Genomic DNA, 21,779 nt, shown 5'->3' on the forward strand with positions numbered 1-21,779 from the left:
ATGAGTCAGCATCTTCAGCAATGGAGGACAGCAAATTTGGAGGAGGTAAGAGGGGAGGAAAAAGTAGGCAGTGTATTGAACTCTAACAAATACCAAATCTGGCATTCACTCTCTCCCCACCTTGCCATAGCATGGCTGCCTTCAAAAACATTCTCAGGGGGCAGCACTGTGGCGCAGTGGTTAGCACTGTTGCCTCACGGCACCAAAGTTCCAGGTTCGATCCCGGCTCTGGGTCACTGTCCGTATGGAGTTTGCACAATCTCCCCGTGTTGCGTGGGTTTTGCCCCCACAACCCAAAGATGTGCAGGCTAGGTGGATTGGCCACACTAAATTGCCCCTTAATTGGAAAAAATGAATTACTTTTGTTTTTAAAAGAAAAAAAAAACAATTCTCAGAGCAGAATCTTTTTATAAAAATCAGATCCACCATACATTGAAAAAGAATTGCTAGCTGTGCCGAGCTACTTTACCTGCTTGTATTTGCTTGCAGTCATCTCCGCACAGAGGTTTACAAATCCTGAAGGATCCACAAATACAACTTCAAAGGCCTGGTGAAAATCTGGAAGTGATGGCTGTGGGAAACGATTAACAAATTATTTCAATAAATTACATCTTAATTCAAACTCTTCAATTTAGACTTCTGCCCCATTAGCCTTGACCTTAGACAACCCATATCCCACAAAAAAGACACAATAGTCAGTCAGTTAGATAAACAAATAACCTAGCTACATTATTAACTTGATTAACACTTAGTAGAGCACACAATATTATTTTTTAAATGTGTAAAATCCTTACATTTAATCTGGCAAAATATTTGTTGCTAACCACTGTGCGACATTTGCCCTACCCTGCACAGCCATATGCAATGCAGCAACCCAAAGGTTCCCACACAGCCCTCACACAAATCAGCCCATTTAAGTTACCAAGTAACTTTAAGTAGAGGCTGGGTTGTTCAGTATGTTTTGAGATAGGGAGATTTTTTAATCAGTAAGGGAATCAGGTAATGGGGATAAGACAAGAAAGTGGAGTTGAAGATATTAGATCAGCCATGGTCTCATTGAATGCCGGAGCAGATCCGTGGGCCGAGTTGCCTACTTAGAACATAGAACATAGAACAGTACAGCACAGAACAGGCCCTTCGGCCCTCAATGTTGTGCCGAGCCATGATCACCTCAGGTCTCATCGGGTGGTGGGGGTCTGGAATGCACTGTCGGAAAGGGCAATAGGTGCAGAAGCTCGCATCACATTTTTAAATTACTTGGATATGCACCTGATGTGTCGGATCCTACAGCGCTACAGGCCAAGAGCTGAAAAGTGGGATTAGGCTGGATAACGAGATAGTTCTGTTCTGGCAGGCACAGACACAATGGGCCGAATGGTCTCCTTCAGTGCCATTCTGTTTCTAATTTTACTCATGTTCCTATACTGAACCCAGTGGTAGGAAGAGAGTACAGACTAAGTAGCATTAAATTGCTACGTCATTATCACTGAATCAAGCCCAGAGAGGGTCACTTGATTTGTCATAATCTGGGCCCCTTTGTTAAAAATATACTGAATGGCAAGAGGGAGGTTATAAAAGGGAAGCTGAATGTTTCAAGTACTGGCTTTATTTTACAATGTTTGACACAAAAAGGCATGAGCTCTTCTCACACACTCCAAGCAGAGCTTCTCACGGTCTTTGGAAGGAGTCAGTCTTTATTTGTCACTGCACTAGACAGAAAAGCCTGTATGGGTCTTGCAGTCTGCCACATTCCAAGGTCCAGGACATGCGGAGGGACACACGAGAGCCTGAGGCAGTTGCACAAAAGTTCAAAGGGGAAAGGCCACAGTCTAAGGTCCTCCCGCGATTGTACACCGAGGGATTGGAAATCTTGCAAAACCCCTCAAAGCTCTATGCACCAGAGAAAGTTTGACATGAAGAATGAATGTACTGTAAATATAACCTGTAATTCAAAATGGAGGCACCTCAGAGTGTCATGTAATGTATAGAAATTAATTGTTCTGTGCGACACAATTACATTTTTGCACAAGTACATAAAGTATAGTTTTGAGCAAAAGAGAACAGATAACGGATGCATTTCTTTAATTCTTTTTCTACTCAGAAGGTGCGGGAGATATTTTCACCAATCCATGGAGCAGCGCTTAGAAGCTAAATTGTGGCTATACAAGACCTACCGGCAATGCTAAGAGTGTCAGTTAATTGCAAGCAGGTTGACAAAGAGGGAGCGGAGGGGGAACCCGCTGCGCCTGTGCAAAGTGGATTCAGTCAGAAGTATAGAACCAAGTTTAACAGATAACAATTCAAATGGGCCTGTCGGCTCAGCACTCCAGAAACTAATGCCAGAGAAGGAAAGGGATCGACTCAACGACACCGCTTGCAAGGATGTTGTTGTGCAAGCTGAACATTATTAATTACAGGTGCCGACTTGAGTTATTTGGCAGCTTTAAATTAGCCGTCTATTAACTTGCCGCTATCTATGTATTTACACTGTGCATTTATCATACATCCTACGTTTTCACGTATGGTACGATCTGCCTGGACTGTTCGCAGAAAAATACTTTTCACTGTGCCTCGTGACAATAACCAATCACAATTTGTCAATGTACTTTGTCGATTATTCTTTATGTCTACTGTGTACGTTCCTTTGGCCACAGAAAAATACTTTTCACTGTACTTCAGTACATGTGACATTAAATCAATCAATCAATAAATCTAAATTTAATCTATCTAACCTTGGATGTTAACATAAATCCTTGTCCGAGAAGTCATTAACTTTGATGGGATATAACCTTTAGCTGTTGGCTTTTTAAAATTTGTAAAGCAACTGTCCATTTACTGTTTTTTACTCGCCTGCAAGACAACCCGACTTCACTCCTGTCTCACCTGATCTGCTGCTGAAACCCTCACCCATACCTTTGTTACCTCTAGACTCAACTATTCCAATGCATGCCCAGTTGGGCTCCAACATTCTACCCTCCTTAAATTTGAATTCATTCAAAGCTCTGCTGCCCATGTCTTAAATCGTAGCACGTGCCATTTCCCTATCACCTCAGTGCTCGCTGACGTATATCTGGTCAACCAACATCTTTATTTTACCCTGGGCAAGTGTGCGGTCAATTCCAGTCCCACAGGCCCTGGAGTCACAACACAAGTGATTTAACCAATAATTCTTATAAAAATACCCAAAGTCTTTGGACCTGGTTGCCCAATAATTAGTCACCAGGTTTGTATACGTAAACACTATTACTGTGTATTTATAACGTTAACTGTATTTAAATACGCAGCAGATATAGTTGTTAACACACAAGGGAAGGTGTTGCAGCCTGTACTGGTCTTCATTGTAGATTCAGGCAGGTTTTCTGTAGTTTAAATATATAGTGCTTGACTCTTCGGGAGAGGCTCCTTGCTTCTCATCAAACTTCGCTTTCAATTTGTGGTTTCTCTTCAGGCCCCTGTAGTTCCTGGAACAGCGCACTCACGGGCTACTGGAGAGAGAGGCAGTCCTCACAGCAGGCTTTCTGGAGAGAATTATCTGGATCCTTCTGGAGAGAATTAGCTGCGTCTGTTCACTATGCTGCCAGAATCAAAACTGAAACCTCGGGACTCTGAAAAGCAGATCAGTGGGATATGCTTATCAGTGGGATATCACCACATGTTGCCAGACGGAGACAGCCTTTTGGGCCAATTCATTCAGAGATATTTGTGCTCCTTTAATTCTGGCCCCTTGACCATGCTGTTTTCTAAGAGTTCCACAAATGCTGGCCGTGCTTCAAGTAGCCAAAGCTTCAAACTCTGGAATACGCTCCCTATACCTCTCCACCACATTTTCTGCCTTCAGGACACTCCTTCAAACCTACCTCTTTGGTGAAGCATTTGGTCACCTTTGTGGTGCTTGGTGTCATGCTTTCTTAGTTATTGCCCCTGTGAAGCATCTAGAGCTGTGTCATTACCTCAAATACACAAATTTTATTTTAAGTTGCTGTCGTCTGAAACCATTGTCGAGTGTCATAAAAACCCAGTTTGTTCACTGATATCCTCAGGAAAGGAAATCTTCCATTGTTACCTGTCTGGCCTACAGGTAGCTCCAGACCCACACAGCGATGCAGTTGATCGTAACTGTCCCCACTGAAATGGTGTAGCAAGCCACTCAGTTCAATTAGGGATGGGCAACAAATGCTGGCCCAGCCAGCAACACCCACATCCCAAGAACAAATAAAAATACTCAGCTAATCTTACATGAACTTGCTCAGTCATTAGGGATGTTTTAGCTTCAAGTCTCACTAAACCAAAAATCTCAATACGTAGATTGTACATTATTTTTGACAGACATAGAAACATCGGCTGTGCTATATATTTCCGGATCACAGCGGGCAAGTTGCCATATATACATAGCACAAGTTATCAGGTTCCCACGGGTGAAAACAAAACGTCAAATGCCACATAATTGTGTGACCCAAAGCACTACGGCTGAACAATTTACTGTAACCACAATGACAAATGCTTTATAAAGATCACGGGCATGATTCTCCCCTACCCGGCGGGGCTGGCCACTCCGGCGCCAAGGAGTGGCGTGAACCACTCCGGCGTCGGGCCGCCCCTAAGGTGCGGGATCCTCCACAGCCTTCGCGGCAGCCATCACACAAGGGCTTGGAGCCACACCAACCAGCGCCGAAGGGCCTCCGCCGGCCGGCACGAGTTGGCGCATGCACGGGAGCACCAGCATGTGCTGGTGTCATCCCAACGCATGCGCAGGGGGATTCTTCTCCGCACCAGCCATGGCGGAGGTTGACAGCGGCTGGTGCGGAGGGAAAGAGTGCCCCCGCGGCACAGGCCCACCCGCGGATCGGTGCCCCCCGGGGCCAGATCCCAGACCCCCCCCCCCCCCCCCCCCCAAGGACTCTGCAGGCCGCCCATGGAGCCCGGTCTCACTGGTAAGGACCTGTTGTGATTTACGCCGGCGGGACCTGCCGAAAACGGGCGAACACTCAGGCCATTGCGGGCTGGGGAATCGCCAGCGGGAGGGGCGCTGCCAGCAGCCGCCGCGCCTCGATTCCCGCCCCACCAAAACTCCGACACCGGAGAATTCGGCAGGCGGCGGGGGCGGGATTCACGGCGTCCCCTGCCGATTCTCTGGCCCAGCCGGGGGCGGGGGGGGTCGGAGAATCCCGCCCCACTTTTCTAATTTAAAGGATCAATCAGGATGTGCAGAGCCGTTTTTAGCACTACTGATAGAAATCAGCTTTTCTAGTTAGCTATTGATGAGATAGATAAGCGGTTTAACTGAGAACTCATTAAGAATTAACTGAAAATCATATTAAGCATTAATTCAGTGCAACTATAACTGGGAATTAATCAGATAAGACTCTCGATTTTGACATTTTGCAGACTCCTAGAAACTGCGAGGTCAAATAGCTAAAATACCCTATTGTTTCATAAAGAACTGGGCTGAGGTCACAGTTCTCTTTCTATGGTAACAACCAGTCCATGGTGATAAGTCCTAGCGGAAAATCCGTTTTTCTCAGGAAATGGTATGAGAAAATCAGACCAATATATTAAAATACATATCTCTCTCAAAACTGACAGACGGACACTGGTTGAATTGAGTGAATTATAAATTAGTTAAAGCCAATCAGTGATGAAAAGAAGGCTAGACTTTAAGATAATAGACTCCTTAAAAATTACTTGTCGGGATGGAAAAATCTATTCCGGAATCAATTTACTTCTTTCTGAAACTTATTTTCTTTGCTTGCTTTTGCTAAATCACCATCTTTCTTTTGTTTAAATCAATCAGTAATTTTATACTGTGTATCATGATTTGTAATTGAATGAAAACTCAATTCGCTAAAGACAATCAATCTGACATAAGTTTGTATTGTAACCAAAGTTTACCAGTTGACATAACTGACAAATAAAGTTCAATGAAACTGTGCCAAAATGCACTGCCTGAATCTCTGTTACTTGGGAACTAAGAAGGGATAACGCATATCCAGGGTTCCGAATAGACACAGAGATCCGTCAACTACACATCTGCCATTTTAGAAAGAATATGAAGATACAGCGAAAGAAGATTTTACCATGAAGTCGTCAGTGCCCTGGGAAAGACTGATGCCATCCCGAGTGAGGTCCGTTACAGCTAAACAAAATTAAAAGCAAGAGAAATTAAGAATCACCTAATGAAACTGCCTATAATCTTCATTCTAGATGGGTACAGAAACTGCAGCTTTTGCTTGGTCAGAAAATCTGAAAGTCCAGTCCCTCGATCATCTGACATTGATTGCAGAGAGACAGAAATATCCTTTGAATTCATGGCCTGTACTGAGATTTGCCTTTCCAAACTTCTCCCCTCTTCGCCTAACTCGTGCCAGAGTACAATTTCTACCAGGTACCCGCCAGTACTCCACACCCAAATGGTCATTCTTCAAGTGAGAGCCTAGAAAGCGAGAGCTGGCAGGCTGAAGTGAAAACAGAAAATTCTGGAAACATTCAGCAGGTCAGGCAGCATCTGTGGACATGGCGTGTGTGTGTGTGTGTCCACCCAAACCCCAGGCAATGAGAAGTTTCACAGTGGGAAAGAGTTAATTACATTCAAGATAGTTCCCATTCAAGGTGGGAATTGAATCCTGATCACTGGAGCTGGGAGTCAGCAGTGTTTACCAATGTGCCACATGGCGTGCGGATAAACCTTTTCAAGCAGCAAGTGATTCAAATCTGGAATGTACTACATGAGAGTATGGTGGAGGCAGGGTCAATTGACGGTTTTGACAGGATTGGATTGTTATCTGAAAGGGGAGAAATATACCCGCCTATGGGGAGAAGGCAGGGAGTGGTTCTAAGTAAATTGCTCCTCCAGACAGCTGTTGTAGGCATGTCAGGCTGAATAGCCTCCTCCTGTGCGGTCACAATTCTGCTGTCTTTGGAATGTTCTTTCGGGAGACCAGGTTTTACTTTTGTTTTGGTCAGAAGCTGGAGGGTCACAGCCCGATCTCTGTCTCTCATCTAATCGATTCTTTCTGAAGATCCAAAGTAAAGACCTTTCCCTCTCCACAGCCAGTTTGAACTGCAGGGAAATACAGTCTAGCTATCAGCTGCAGGCAGGGTCAGTTGTTTAAAAATCATTTTTTAAATCTTCCGTGGGGAACTCTGTTCTTTCTCAGTGTTGGGCATGCTGGTGGAGTTGGAAACAGGTAAGAATTAACCAGGCCTGAGGCCGATCCTTTGAGTGAAGGCCCAGGTTCATAAAAGTTAGTGACTCCCCAGAGGGAATTTGACAGCCTGGGAAATCTGACAGAATGTTCCTGCCAGAAGATCCTCGTTATCAATCCAACTGGTGCTTTCAATCACTTTACATCCTGGGAGGACATCGGAAGCAAGGACACTCATTTCATATTTTCATTCCTATTATTTTTACCCCTTCCCCTTCCTCTGTATGTGTCTGTCTTGTGTGTGTTTGGGTAGAGGGTGGGACGGTAAAGTGAGATCGTAGATTAGGTGGCCATTATTCCATTATAATTATTGGATATTTCAGCATTGTTCCTGTTATAAATAAACAGCTATTGTGTTCAACCTACAAACCTGCTGGCTATAACTTACTGAGCAGTCAAGTGGCCTAAGACTTTGCAAATTTTATACAAATTATTGATTAATTCACTTGTGTTGAAACTCCGGGGTCTGTGGGGCCAGAATCAACTGCGTACTAGCCCAGAGTGCTGTAACATAAATTGGGACGTGTTCGGGACCTTGGAACTCTAAATGGCAAATTTAGGTTACAGCGTAGATTAAAAAGAGACACCAGGTTTGTGATATAACAGGATGGTTCTGGAAGTTGCTATGCATTTTCTTCAGGTGGAAGACTTAACTCTGAAGGGCTTCACAAAGACTATTAGTTGAATTGGCAGGGAAATTAAAACTGGATGCACCAGTTAAAGCCAAGAAGGTGGAGGTAATTGAAGCAATTGCTAAACATTTAAATTTGATGGAGCTGCTAGGAACACTGGGGAGCTGACAATGTAGTATACCATCAGGGACGTCTACTGGTGGGGAGATTGAGCTGGAGAGAGTTTGATTGCAGTTAGAGCACGAAAGGGAGTGGAAAAGAATAGAAATGGAGAAGAAGCAGAAAGAAATGGAGAAGAAAATCCCGTCCCTTGGTTACTGCCCGTGTTGAGTTTGCACATTCTCCCCATGTCTGCATGGGTTTCACCCCCACAACCCGCAGACGTGCAGGTTAGGCGGGTTGTCCACTCGAAATTGCCCCTTTGGGAACTCGAAATTTATTTTAAAAAGAAATGGAGATGAAGCAGGCTGCAATGGAAATTAGGAAATTGGAATTAGAGAAAGACTTCTACCTTATGGCACTTGAAATGGGTGGAGAGCTGCCAGAACGTAAAGGGGAGCTTAATCCCAGGACGGAACCCAATGGACAAACATTACTTTATAGAAGCATTTGTTGTCCATTTTTATGTTTTTTGCTAATTTACATTCATATTCTATTCTCCCTTTATCAGTTTCTTGGTTCGCCTTTGCTGTATCCTAAAATGCTCCCAACCCTCAGGTTTATTACTATTTCTGGAAACTTCATAGACCTTTCCCGTTAATCCTATACAATCCTTAACTTATTTTCTTGAAGATGGTTAACTGACTTCTTTTTGAGTTTAAGTCATTAATTATTTGGATCCAGATGCTCATGTTTACCTTGACACTGGCTGATTTTATGCTGGCCGTTATACATATAATCACCCTATCTGAAATGTTCCCGACTTCCCTGTATGTTGCAGTGCGAGACAAGCATCTACAGGGGACTACGATGTGGTGGCCATTACGGAAACTTGGATAGAAGAGGGGCAGAAATGGTTGTTGGAGGTCCCTGGTTATAGATGTTTCAATAAGATTAGGGAGGATGGTAATAGAGGTGGGGGTGCCATTGTTAATTAGAGATAGTATAATAGCTGCAGAAAGGCAGTTCGAGGAGGATCTGCCTATTGAGGTAGTATGGGATGAAGTTAGAAATAGGAAAGGCACAGTCACCTTTTTGGGAGTTTTCTACAGGCCCCCCCAATAGCAGCAGAGATGTGGAGGAACAGATTGGGAAACAGATTTTGGAAAGGTGCAGAAGTCATAGGGTAGTAGTCATGGGTGACTTCAACTTCCCAAACATTGAGTGGAAACTCTTTAGATCAAATAGTTTGGATGGGTTGGTGTTTGTGCAGTGTGTCCAGGAAGCTTTTCTAACACAGTATGTAGATTGTCCGACCAGAGGGGAGGCCATATTGGATTTGGTACTTGGTAATGAACCAGGGCAAGTGATTTGTTAGTGGGGGAGCATTTTGGAGATAGTGACCACAATTCTGTGACTTTCACTTTAGTAATGGAGAGGGATAGATGCGTGCAACAGGGCAAGGTTTGCAATTGGGGGAAGGGTAAATACGATGCTGTCAGACAAGAATTGAAGTGCATAAATTGGGAACATAGGCTGTCAGGGAACAAGTGAAATGTGGAACTTGTTCAAGGAACAGGTACTAGGTGTCCTTGATCTGTATGTCCCTGTCAGGAAGGGAAGAGATGGTAGAGTAAGGGAACCATGGTTGACAAGAGAGGTTGAATGTCTTATTAAGAGGAAGAAGGAGACTTATGTAAGGCTGAGGAAACAAGGTTCAGACAGGGCGCTGGAGGGATACAAGATAGCCAGGAGGGAACTGAAGAAAGGGATTAGGAGAGCTAAGAGAGGGCATAAAAAATCTTTGGCGGGTAGGATCAAGGAAAACCCCAAGGCCTTTTACACATATGTGAGAAATATGAGAATGACTAGAGCGAGGGTAGGTCTGATCAAGGACAGTAGCGGGAGATTGTGTATCGAGTCTGAAGAGGTAGGAGAGGTCTTGAACGAGTACTTTTCTTCAGTATTTACAAATGAGAGGGGCTATAATTTTGGAGAGGACAGTGTGAAACAGACTGGTAAGCTTGAGGAGATACTTGTTAGGAAGGAAGATGTGTTGGGCATTTTGAAAAACTTGAGGATAGACAAGTTCCCCGGGCCTGACGGGATATATCCAAGGATTCTATGGGATGCAAGAGATGAAATTGCAGAGCCGTTGGCAATGATCTTTTCGTCCTCACTGTCAACAGGGGTGGTACCAGGGGATTGGAGAGTGCCGAATATCGTGCCCTAGATCAGAAAAGGGAATAGGGATAACCCTGGGAATTACAGGCCAGTTAGTCTTACTTGGCTGGTAGGCAAAGTAATGGAAAGGGTACTGAGTGATAGGATTTCTGAGCATCTGGAAAGACGCTGCTTGATTAGGGATAGTCAGCATGGATTTGTGAGGGGTAGGTCTTGCCTTACAAGTCTTATTGACTTCTTTGAGGAGGTGACCAAGCATGTGGATGAAGGCAAAGCAGTGGGTGTAGTGTACATAGATTTTAGTAAGGCATTTGATAAGGTTCCCCATGGTAGGCTTATGCAGAAAGTAAGGAGGCATGGGATAGTGGGAAATTTGGCCAGTTGGATAACGCACTGGCTAACCAATAGAAGTCAGAGAGTGGTGGTGGATGGCAAATATTCAGCCTGGAATCCAGTTACCAGTGGTGTACCGCAGGGATCAGTTCTGGGTCCTCTGCTGTTTGTGATTTTCATTAATGACTTGGATGAGGGAGTTGAAGGGTGGGTCAGTAAATTTGCAGACGATACAAAGATTGGTGGAGTTGTGGATTGTGAGGAGGGCTGTTGTCAGCTGTAAAGAGACATAGATAGGATGCAGAGCTGGGCTGAGAAGTGGTAGATGGAGTCTAACCCTGAAAAGTGTGAGGTTGTCCATTTTGGAAGGACAAATATGAATGCAGAATACAGGGTTAACGGTAGGGTTCTTGGCAATGTGGAGGAGCAGAGAGATATTGGGGTCTATGTTCATAGATCTTTGAAAGTTGCCACTCAAGTGGATAGAGCGGTGAAGAAGGCCTATGGTGTGCTAGCGTTCATTAGCAGAGGGATTGAATTTAAGAGTCGTGAGGTGATGATGCAGCTGTACAAAACCTTGGTACGGCCACATTTGGAGTACTTTGGAAGGATGTGGAAGCTTTGGAAAAGGTGCAAAGGAGATTTACCAGGATGTTGCCTGGAATGGAGAGTAGGTCTTACGAGGAAATGTTGAGGGTGCTAGGCCTTTTCTCATTAGAACAGAGAAGAATGAGGGGCGACTTGATAGGTTTATAAGATGATCAGGGGAACAGATAGAGTAGACAGTCAGATACTTTTTCTCCGGGTGGAACAAACCATTACAAGGGACATAAATTTAAGGTGAATGGTGGAAGATGTAGGGGGGATGTCAGAGGGAGGTTCTTTACCCAGAGGGTAGTGGGGGCATGGAATGCGCTGCCTGTGGAAGTAGTTGAGTCGGAAACATTAGGGTCCTTCAAGCGGCTATTGGATAGGTACATGGATTACAGTAGAATAATGGAGTGTAGATTAATTTGTTCTGAAGGGCAGCACGGTAGCATTGTGGATAGCACAACTGCTTCACAGCTCCAGGGTCCCAGGTTCGATTCCGGCTTGGGTCACTGTCTGTGCGGAGTCTGCACATCCTCCCCGTGTCTGCGTGGGTTTCCTCCGGGTGCTCCGGTTACCTCCCACAGTCCAAAGCTGTGCCAGTTAGGTGGATTGGCCATGATAAATTGCCCTTAGTGTCCAAAATTGCCCTTAGTGTTGGGTGGGGTTACTGGGTTATGGGGATAGGGTGGAGGTGTTGACCTTGGGTAGGGTGCTCTTTCCAAGAGCCGGTGAAGACTCGATGGGCCGAATGGCCTTCTTCTGCACTGTAAATTCTATGATAATCTAGGACAAAGGTTCGGCACAACATCGTGGGCCGAAGGGCCTGTTCTGTGCTATATTTTTCTATGTCCTATGTACCATTTTCCTGAACACATTATCAAGTTGCTTGCATCATGGTACTGTACTGATTTTCGTGTAACGCAAGGACAGGTGGGGGTGGTGTCCTGGTACATGAATCATAAAAGGTTAGTATGCAGGAACAGCAAGCGATTAGGAAGGCAAATGGAATGCTGTCATTTGTTACAAGGGAAATGGAACATAAAAGTAGAACGTCTTGCTAAAGTTGTACAGGACGTAGGTGGGACCAAATCTAGAGTCTTGCGCACGGTTCTGGTCTTCTTAATTGAGAAAGGATATAGTCGCATTAGAAGCAGTTCAGAGAAGGCTCACTTTACTGATACCTGGGATGAGGCAGAGGTTCTCTTGTGAGGAAAAGGTTGGATGGATTGGGCCTGCATCCACTGGCTTTTAGAAGAGTGAGAGGTGACCTTGTTGAAACATGCAAGATCCTGAGGGGACTCGACAGGATGAATGCTGATAGGATGTTTCCCCTTGTGGGAGAGACTAGAACGGGACTAGAACAATTTAAAAATAAGGGGTCTCCCAGTTAAGACGGAGATGAGAAGACATCTTTTTCTCCCAGGAGGGTCACATGTCTATGGAAATCTCTTCTACAGAGACTGGTAGAGGCTGGGTCATTGAATATTTTTGAGGCAGAAGCAGATAGATTCCTGAATACAAGTGAGTCAAAGGTCATCAGGGGTAGACGGAAAGCGGAGTTGAGGTCACCATCTCATCAGCCATGATCTTATTGAATGGCAGGGCAAGCGCAAGGGACCAAATGACCTACTCCTGTTCCTAATTTATATGTTCCAAAGAAGGGATCTCGCAGAGGGATCAGAGCACATTAGGAAAGACACTCCTGGTTGATGTCCCAAAAATCAACTCGTTTTACTGGCGAAGGACTTAACCTGAGAAATTAAGAGTTTTACTTACCCAAGAACTGAAGGACATTACGCAGAACCTGGTACCCACTCATCATTTTGTTCAGTTTACGTTTAGAACGCAAATATGCCACCAACATTGAAACAAGAAATCCATTGAAACAGCCATAGCCCTAAAGGAGCAGAAAAATTGGTCTCACATTTTTGAACTAAATAACAAAAATCATATTTTTCTTTCTGAACAGGCACTTCAATAGGTACAGAGCTATCATCTAGTGCTCATTTTTTTTAAATGCTCAATGGGGTTCATAATCCCTTTGGTAGAAAACTGAACTCCTCAAAAGGCTGCAAAATTTCCCAAGTCTTCATTGTTGACCAACATATTTCCTAATTGTGTATTTACTCTTTCACGGGATGACAGTATGACCCAGGACAGTGAAAGACCGGCAATATTTCTCCAAGTCAGGATGTTTCTTCTGTTGGAGGGAAACCTGCAGCTGATGATGTTGTCATGTACCTGGGGTCTTGACCTTCTAAGTGGCAATCGTCGTGGGTTTGGAAGGTGCAGTCGGAGGAAACTCCTGCATTCTCAAATCAATGGTGTTAATTGGAGCCACATTGTATTGAAATCCAGAGAAGTTAGTTGTGATTTTATTAAACATCAGTCTCTACTCACATTATTTTGATTTCCAGAAGACCTTTGACAAGGTGCCTCATAGGAAACTGTTAAATAAGTTAAGAGCCCATGGTGTTACAGGTAAGATCCTGGCATGGATAGAGAATTGGCTGAGTGGCAGAAGGCAGAGAGTGGGGATAAAGGGGTCTTTTTCAGGATGTCAGCTGGTGACTAGTGGTGTGCCTCAGGGGTCAGTGCTGGGACCAGAACTTTTTCACAATTTTCATTAATGATCTGGAAGAAGGAACTGAAGGCACTGTTGCTAAGTTTGCAGATGATACAAAGATCTGTAGAGGCACAGGTATTATTGAGGAAGCAAGGGGGCTGCAGAAAGATTTAGACAGGCTAGGAGAATGGGCAGTGAAGTGGCAGATGGAATACAATGTGAAAAAGTGTGAGGCTATGCACTTTGGAAGGAGAAATGGAGGCTTAGACTATTTTCTAAATGGGAAGATGCTTAGGAAATCAAAAGCACAAAGGGAAGTCCTCGTTCACGATTCTCTTCAGGTTAACATGCAGGTTCAGTCGGCAGTTAGGAAGGCAAATGCAATGTTAGCATTCATTTCATGTCGAGAGGGCTAGAATACAAGAACAGGGATATATTTCTGAGGCTATACAAGGTTTTGGTCAGACCCCATTTGGAGTACTGTGAGCAGTTTTGGGCACCGTATCGAAGGAAGGATGTGCTGGCCTTGGAAAGGGTCCAGAGGTTTCACAAGAATGATCCCTGGAATAACGCTTGTCGTATGAGGAACGTTTGAGGACTCTGGGTCTGTACTCGTTGGGAGTTTAAACGGATGAGGGGGGAACTTATTGAAACTTACAGGATACTGCATGGACTGGATAGAGTGGACGTGGAGAGAATGTTTCCACTTGTAGAAAAAACTAGAAGCAGAGGGCACAATTTCAGACTAAAGGGACGATCCTTTAAAACAGAGATGAGGAGGAATTTCTTCAGCCAGAGGGTGATGAATCTGTGGAACCCTTTGCCACAGAAGGCTGTGGAGGCCAAATCATTGAGTGTCTTTAAGACAGAGATAGATAGGTTTTTGATCAATAAGGGGATATGGGGTTATGGGGAGAAGGCAGGAGAATGGGGATGAGAAAAATATCAGCCATAATTGAATGGCAGAGCAGACTCGATGGGCCGAGTGGCCTAGTTCTGCTCCTATGTCATATGTCTTATACGTCAGTTCAGACGGCAGTTCTTGAAGAGGCAAAAACCTTTCTATCAACCAATACTTAACATTACAATTCTTCTTTTAAATATTAAAGTTTTCATTTTATAGAACATAAAATAAACAAATCCGTACAAACAAAATACCATTTACAAACCCCTACCCTGGAAGTAAAAAACAACCAAATCATAAAAAAACCCTCAACCCTCTGACTGTGATCAATTCTGAAAGATAAAAGACAAAGGCCGTCACTTCCGGCACAAAGACCCACCCAAGACAGCCAGCAAGTCAAGACAAAGAAAAGCCCTTAGTCCCAGTCAGATCCCTACTCCAGAGAACCTGAAAAAAAAAGCTCTCCAGAGACACAACTCCATCATCTCTCCATCCGCATCCCCCCTCCCCCACCAAACAAAGCTAGGATCACTGAACCTTGCCCAAGCAGGTGCAACAAGCCTCAACCCCACCCGCCATGTCACTCCCGTTCACTAGCTGAAACTTTACAGCTATCAATGATAATCCCCCCCATTCAGGGTGCAAGTTCAAAGAAAGAAAGTATTGTGAAGGGGAGGTCATGCCTCACTAACTTGATCGAGTTGTTTGAGGAGGTGAAAAAGATGATTGTTGAGGGGAGGGTGGTAGATGTTGTTTACGTGGACTTCAGTTATGCCTTTGACAAGATGCCTCATGGCAGACTGGTACAAAAGGTGAAGTCACACAGGATCAGAGGTGAGATGGTAAGATGGATACACAACTGGCTCAGTTACAGAAGGCAAACGGTAGCAGTAGAATAGTGTTTTTCTGAATGGACGGTTGTGACTAGTGGTGTTCCACAGGGATCTGATCTAGGGCCTCTGTTGTATGCAGTATACAAACAATTTGGAGAAAAATGTAGCTGGTCTGATTCGTCAGTTCGCGGATGACACCAAAGTTGTTGGGTGGCAGATAGTGTTGAGGAGTGTCCGAGGATATAGCAGGACATAGATCGGTTGGAGACTTGGGCACAGATATGGCAAATGGAGATTAATCCAGACAAATGTGAGGTAATGCATTTTGGTAGGTGTAACAAAGGGGAAATATACCGTAAATGGCAAAACTCTTAGGAATACAGAAAGTCAGAGAGATCTGGGCTTGCAAGTCCACAGATGAAAGTGGCAACACAAGTGGACAAAGTAGTCAAGAAAGCATACAGAATGCTTGCCTTCATTGGACAGGGCACCAAGTATAAAACTGGCAAGTCATGCTACAATTGTATAGAACCTTGGTACGGCCACACTTGGAATACTGCGCACAATTCTGGTCGCCACACTACCAGAAGGACCTGGAGGCTTTGGAGAGGGTGCAGAGGAGGTTTACCAGGATGTTGCCTGGTCTGGAGCGTGTTAGCTATGTGGAGAGGCTGAATAGACTCGGACTGTTTTCATTAGAAAGACGGAGTTTGAGGGGTGACCCGATAGAGGTCAACAAGATTATGAGGGGCATGGATGGAGTGGATGCTCAGGCACTCTTTTCCAGGGTGGAGGGGTTCAGTCGCTAGGGGGCATAAGTTTAAGGTCCATGGGGCAAACTTTAGAGAAGATGTGTGAGGCAGGTTTTATTTTAAAAACGAGGGTGGTGAGTGCCTGGAAAGTGTTGCTAGGGGAGGTTGTGGAAACAGATACATTAATGGCATTCAAAAGGCATCTTGACAAACACATGGATAGGATGGGTATAGAGAGATACGGCATAAGGAAGTGCTGAGGGTTTTGCCCAAGGTTGGTATCATGACCGGTACAGACTTGGGAGGGCAGAAGGACCTGTTCCTGTGCTGTACTGTTCTTTGACACTCCCCAACCTGTTCCGGCTATGAAAGAGTTACCAATACCCAACACCCTTACAATATTTAAAGTCCCCCAGGGGGCAAATATTTCCCATACTGTTACCCTAACCACTACCCCCGGCAAACGTAGCACCATCAAAAACATATATGAGATACAAACTACAAAATATCGCAAACCAACCCCTCCCAATTGTCCCCATTAAAGTCCCAATCAAATTTAATCAAACCCAAGTCCATGTTCCTTGACAAACACCAACATATTGAAAAATGATAATTTGACCGAAAAATCACCCTCAGCCTCGCCGGGTATACCACTCCAAACCGGACTCCACTCCTAAATAGCGCTGACTTTCCCTTATTAAAAGCTGCACGCCGTTTCCCCAACTCGGCTATGACATAGTTATATATCCTAATGATGCTTCCTTGCCACCTCAAATCCCGATTCACTTTGGCCTATTGCAGAACTCACTGCTTCTCCTGGAAGCTGTGGAATCCAATAATCGCCCACGGCGGCTTATTCCCCTGAAGCGTCCGCCCAAGTACTTGGTGGGCCGGATCCAACTCTGGAGGGGACAATCGTGCATTCACACCCCCACTCCACCCCCAAAAGCTTGACAAACATCGGAGTAAAGTACTGTCTGCTCCACACCCTCTATACTCTTTCCGACAACCCCACAATCCTGAGGTTCTGTCTCCTCGACCTGTTCTCCAAGTCATCCACCTTTACTATCAGAGCCTTGTTCCTCTCCTCCAGCAGCAACATCTCAGCTTCCAACGAGGCGATTCAATCACCATGCCGTGACAAGGCCACCTCCACACCCTTCAACAACTCTCCATGCTCCTTCACCTCATTTCCAGCTACTCCCAAATTGGGCCAAGTGCCTCCTCAATTGGCCGCTTAGGGGTTTCCATCATCAACTTGCCCTGATCCACAAAATTCTTGGTAAACTGTTTTTCAAACTCCTGCACCATCACCCCACTGTGAAATGGGCAGCCACACCCAAGGTTGGGTCTACCGCCTTCCCTCCTACTGGGCTTTGCGAGCTCACTGGCTCCATCGAAGGATTGCCCCTCGTAATCTTCATACCACAACCTTCTCCACAGATTGACATATTTTCGCGAACAAAATTCCTTATCCAATACGATGGGCCGATCTTGATGACCAAAATCCCCGGACACCAGATTAAAAAGTCCAAAAAGTAAAGACCATGTCGGGAGCCACTTTATGTGCAACCTTCTTCTACCTGTCATTACCGGAGGTCCTACACTACAATTCTAAAACTATTTTAACAGTGCTCAAATTCACCACGGGTAGTGTAAGTTTAGCATCTGAAGTTTATTTAAGATCACAGAGATGCAGAATCATACCTTGGTCAATTCCCTCTGGTGGAGCCACACTTTGAGAATTTGAATTCCATCTTTCATTCCTGGGAAATCAGTGGCAGCATTGGAGAGAAAACGAAGATGTTTTTCCATCACCAGGTCAACAAGTATAGCGTTATTATAGTGAGGCGTTGGAGGCTCATCAATTCCTGAAAATATAAATAATCTCCATGAGCTGATTTCAGCCAAAAGCTATTTTGTAGATACTTTGTAAATACAGTGCCCATTTTGAAACAGTCCAAGTTAGAGAGGCAGAATATCAGCCCGCATTTCCAGCCCTGTCAGGTAAGGAGCACAGGCTCTTCTGCTGCATCTACCATTGCCACTGTCACCAGACTCCTAAATGACCCTCTTTTTGACTGACCTCATTAACACTACACCCTGTATGCTTCAACCGATGCCAATGCTTATGTAGTTACATTGTATATCTTGTGTTGCCCTATTATGTATTCTCATGTATTTTCTTGAATTTTGTTTAATTCCCTTTTCTTCCATGTACTGAATGATCTGTTGAGCTGCTTGCAGAAAAATACTTTTCACTGTACCTCGGTACACGTGACAATAAACAAATCCAATCCAAATAATTTTATCATACTTGTTGCTCAGGCTCATAAGTGTGAGGTACCAGGGAGCTAGTGGCAACTGTGGAATCGAGAGAGAGAGACAGACAGACAGAGAGACAAACAGAGAGAGCGCGCGAGACAGACAGACAGAGAGAGCGCGCGAGACAGACAGACTGAGAGCGCGCGCGAGACAGACAGACTGAGAGCGCGCGCGAGACAGAGAGACGGGGGGGGGGACGGGGAGACCGGGGGACGGGGAGACCGGGGGACGGGGAGACCGGGGGACGGGGAGACCGGGGGACGGGGAGACCGGGGGACGGGGAGACCGGGGGACGGGGAGACCGGGGGACGGGGAGACCGGGGGACGGGGAGACCGGGAGACCGGGGGACGGGGAGACCGGGGGACGGGGAGACCGGAGACCGGGGGACGGGGAGACGGGAGACCGGGGGACGGGGAGACCGGGGGACGGGGAGGGAGACGGGGAGACCGGGGGACGGGAGACCGGGAGACCGGGGACGGGGAGACCGGGGGACGGGGAGACCGGGGGACGGGGAGACCGGGGGACGGGGAGACCGGGGGACGGGGAGGGGACGGGGAGACCGGGGGACGGGGAGACCGGGGGACGGGGAGAGGGGGACGGGGAGACCGGGGGAGACCGGGGAGGGGAACCGGGGGACGGGGGGGGGACGGGGAGGGAGACCGGGGGACGGGGAGACGGGGGACGGGGAGACCGGGGGACGGGGAGACGGGAGACCGGGGGACGGGGAGACCGGGAGACGGGGGGGGGACGGGGGACGGGGAGACCGGGGACGGGGAGACCGGGGGACGGGGAGACCGGGGGACGGGGAGACCGGGGGACGGGGAGACCGGGGAGACCGGGGGACGGGGAGACCGGGGGACGGGGAGACCGGGGGACGGGGAGACCGGGGGACGGGGAGACCGGGGGACGGGGAGACCGGGGGACGGGGAGACCGGGGGACGGGGAGACCGGGGGACGGGGAGACCGGGGGACGGGGAGACCGGGGGACGGGGAGACCGGGGGACGGGGAGACCGGGGGACGGGGAGACCGGGGGACGGGGAGACCGGGGGACGGGGAGACCGGGGGACGGGGAGACCGGGGGACGGGGAGACCGGGGGACGGGGAGACCGGGGGACGGGGAGACCGGGGGACGGGGAGACCGGGGGACGGGGAGACCGGGGGACGGGGAGACCGGGGGACGGGGAGACCGGGGGACGGGGAGACCGGGGGACGGGGAGACCGAGGGACGGGGAGACCGAGGGACGGGGAGACCGAGGGACGGGGAGACCGAGGGACAGGGAGACCGAGGGACAGGGAGACCGAGGGACAGGGAGACCGAGGGACAGGGAGACCGAGGGACAGGGAGACCGAGGGACAGAGAGAGACAGACAGAGAGAAACAGACAGAGAGAAACAGACAGAGAGAGAGAGAGAGAGAGAGAGACAGACAGACAGACAGAGAGGGAGATTATTTATTATTTTACAAATATGGATCATAACACTAAAAGCACCACATAAATGATTAATTCATATGGGTTCCAGGGTCCAGAGTGAGCTTCCTTAATGGAGGAGTTTGTTTCAGAGAAGTAATTGGTTGGAGACAGCAGCAAGAAAGTCCTTCAAATCAAATGACGTTACAGCACGAAGAGGTTTCTATACGTAGGCAGCTTGGCAGGCAATGGCTGGATGCTTTTTAAAAACAGGCTTTGAGGAATGAGAGATGATAACCGGCTGCTTGGTCTTGCCCTTTTCAGGTTGGAGGCAACCAACAGACTGCTTGTCTGCATGTTTCTCAGTTCTCAACTGAATATAGGGATTTCAAAATGGTCACTCAGGTCATGTGACTTCCCTCCATCACAATGATTTCAATGGGGTTGTTTTATGGTTTATAATATCCCAGTCATTAATCTCTAAAAGAGTCACCATCCATGTTGAGGATCTTCTTTCACTGAGTCATTGTCTGGGATGACCCCATGACTTCGGTGGAGGGGTAAGCTTATAAGATGTAAATGGCATCCATGTTTCCCTCAATGGCCGACTTTTGAAAAGGCACCAGCCTCCCCGGACAGGCGCCGGAATGTGGCGACTAGGGGCTTTTCACAGTAACTTCATTGAAGCCTACTCCTGACAATAAGCGATTTTCATTTTAATTTCATTTCATGTGTGAGATGGGTCTGTTAACACCTCTGCAGGAAAAAAAAGTGTTTCCATCTCTGCATGTACCCTGGTTTCATGATTATAAAGTCCTTACAATCACGTGCGAGATTCCACAAGGATAAAAGGGGAACTCTTTTATTCTTGTAGCTCCTGTTTGAAGTTTCCAGGGACAGGTGGTGAATCCTGTGAGTCTTGTGACCTGTAGCAGCAATCGCTTAATTCAGAAAAGTCTATTTTAAAATAGCACAAAATGTTTGATGCGTACAAATTTGATTTCTTTCATCTATTATTGACATATCACAAAGGTAAAATTATAAATCATCCAGGAAGAAAGTCTTCATACTATTACTCAAATCAGTTAAGTGTCCCTTAACAGATATATTTCCACACCACTCTCCCTGCAGTTCATGCTGTGGTCAGTTCTATGGATACATGGCACTTTCATATGTTTTGGCTCACCGGTCAGTCTTCATTTGCAAGTCCTAACTACAAACATTAGCAGGCTCTTTAAGTTCTGAGGGCATAACAGCCAAGCCTGATCCAGTCTCCAACGTGTCTATGCACATGTGCGCCTCCTAGCCGAGTGAGCAATCAGAGCAGAGACCAGCTGATATAAACCCAGTGACAATGAAGGAACAGTGATATCGTTCCAAGTCAGGATGGTGTGTGGCTGATGACGAACTTGCAGGTGGTGGTGCTCCCATGTGACTGCTGCCCTAGTCCTTCTAGTAGCAGAGGTCATGGATTTGGAAAACGATGTCGAAGGAGCCTTGGTGAGTTACTGCAGTGCACCTAGTCGATGATATCGACTACTCCCACTGTGCGTCGGATGTGGGGGGGAATAGATGGTGGGGGTGGTGGATGAGGCATCAAATGGGCTGCTTTGTCCCTACATCTTGTTGAGCTTCGAGTGTTATTGGAGCTCCAATCCTGGAGGTAGGTGACAAGCATTCCACCACACTATTGACGTGCCTTGTAGATGGTTGACAGGCTTTGGGGAGTTAGGAGATGAGTTGATCTTCAAATTCCTAGCTTCTGGCCTGCTCCTGTAGCCACAGTAGTTACATGGTGGCTTCAGTTCAGTTTATGGTCAAAGGTACCCCCAGAATGTTGATAATGTGGGATTCAACAATGGTAATGTAATTGAATGTCAAGAAGAGATGGTTGGATTCTCTCTTGTTGGAGAGTTTCATCGCCTGGCAAATTATGTGGCACGAATGT

General features: G+C 46.5%; 1 protein-coding gene across 1 annotated transcript in view; it reads right to left on the minus strand.

Moving 5' to 3' along the window:
* The window catches only part of nol6 (nucleolar protein 6 (RNA-associated)), a 130,765-nt gene that overhangs the window by 67,645 nt on the left and 41,341 nt on the right, over nt 1-21,779 (minus strand). Inside the window, exons 7-10 of the mRNA XM_038790687.1 lie at nt 17,804-17,967; nt 12,818-12,938; nt 6,075-6,133; nt 470-571 (exon numbers count right to left, since the gene is read on the minus strand). Coding sequence (XP_038646615.1) covers nt 470-571; nt 6,075-6,133; nt 12,818-12,938; nt 17,804-17,967 — 446 coding nt within the window. The remainder of the gene's footprint in view (nt 1-469; nt 572-6,074; nt 6,134-12,817; nt 12,939-17,803; nt 17,968-21,779) is intronic.

The sequence above is a fragment of the Scyliorhinus canicula genome, chromosome 3 (genome assembly GCF_902713615.1).
Source record: "Scyliorhinus canicula chromosome 3, sScyCan1.1, whole genome shotgun sequence".
Lineage (NCBI taxonomy): Eukaryota > Metazoa > Chordata > Chondrichthyes > Carcharhiniformes > Scyliorhinidae > Scyliorhinus > Scyliorhinus canicula.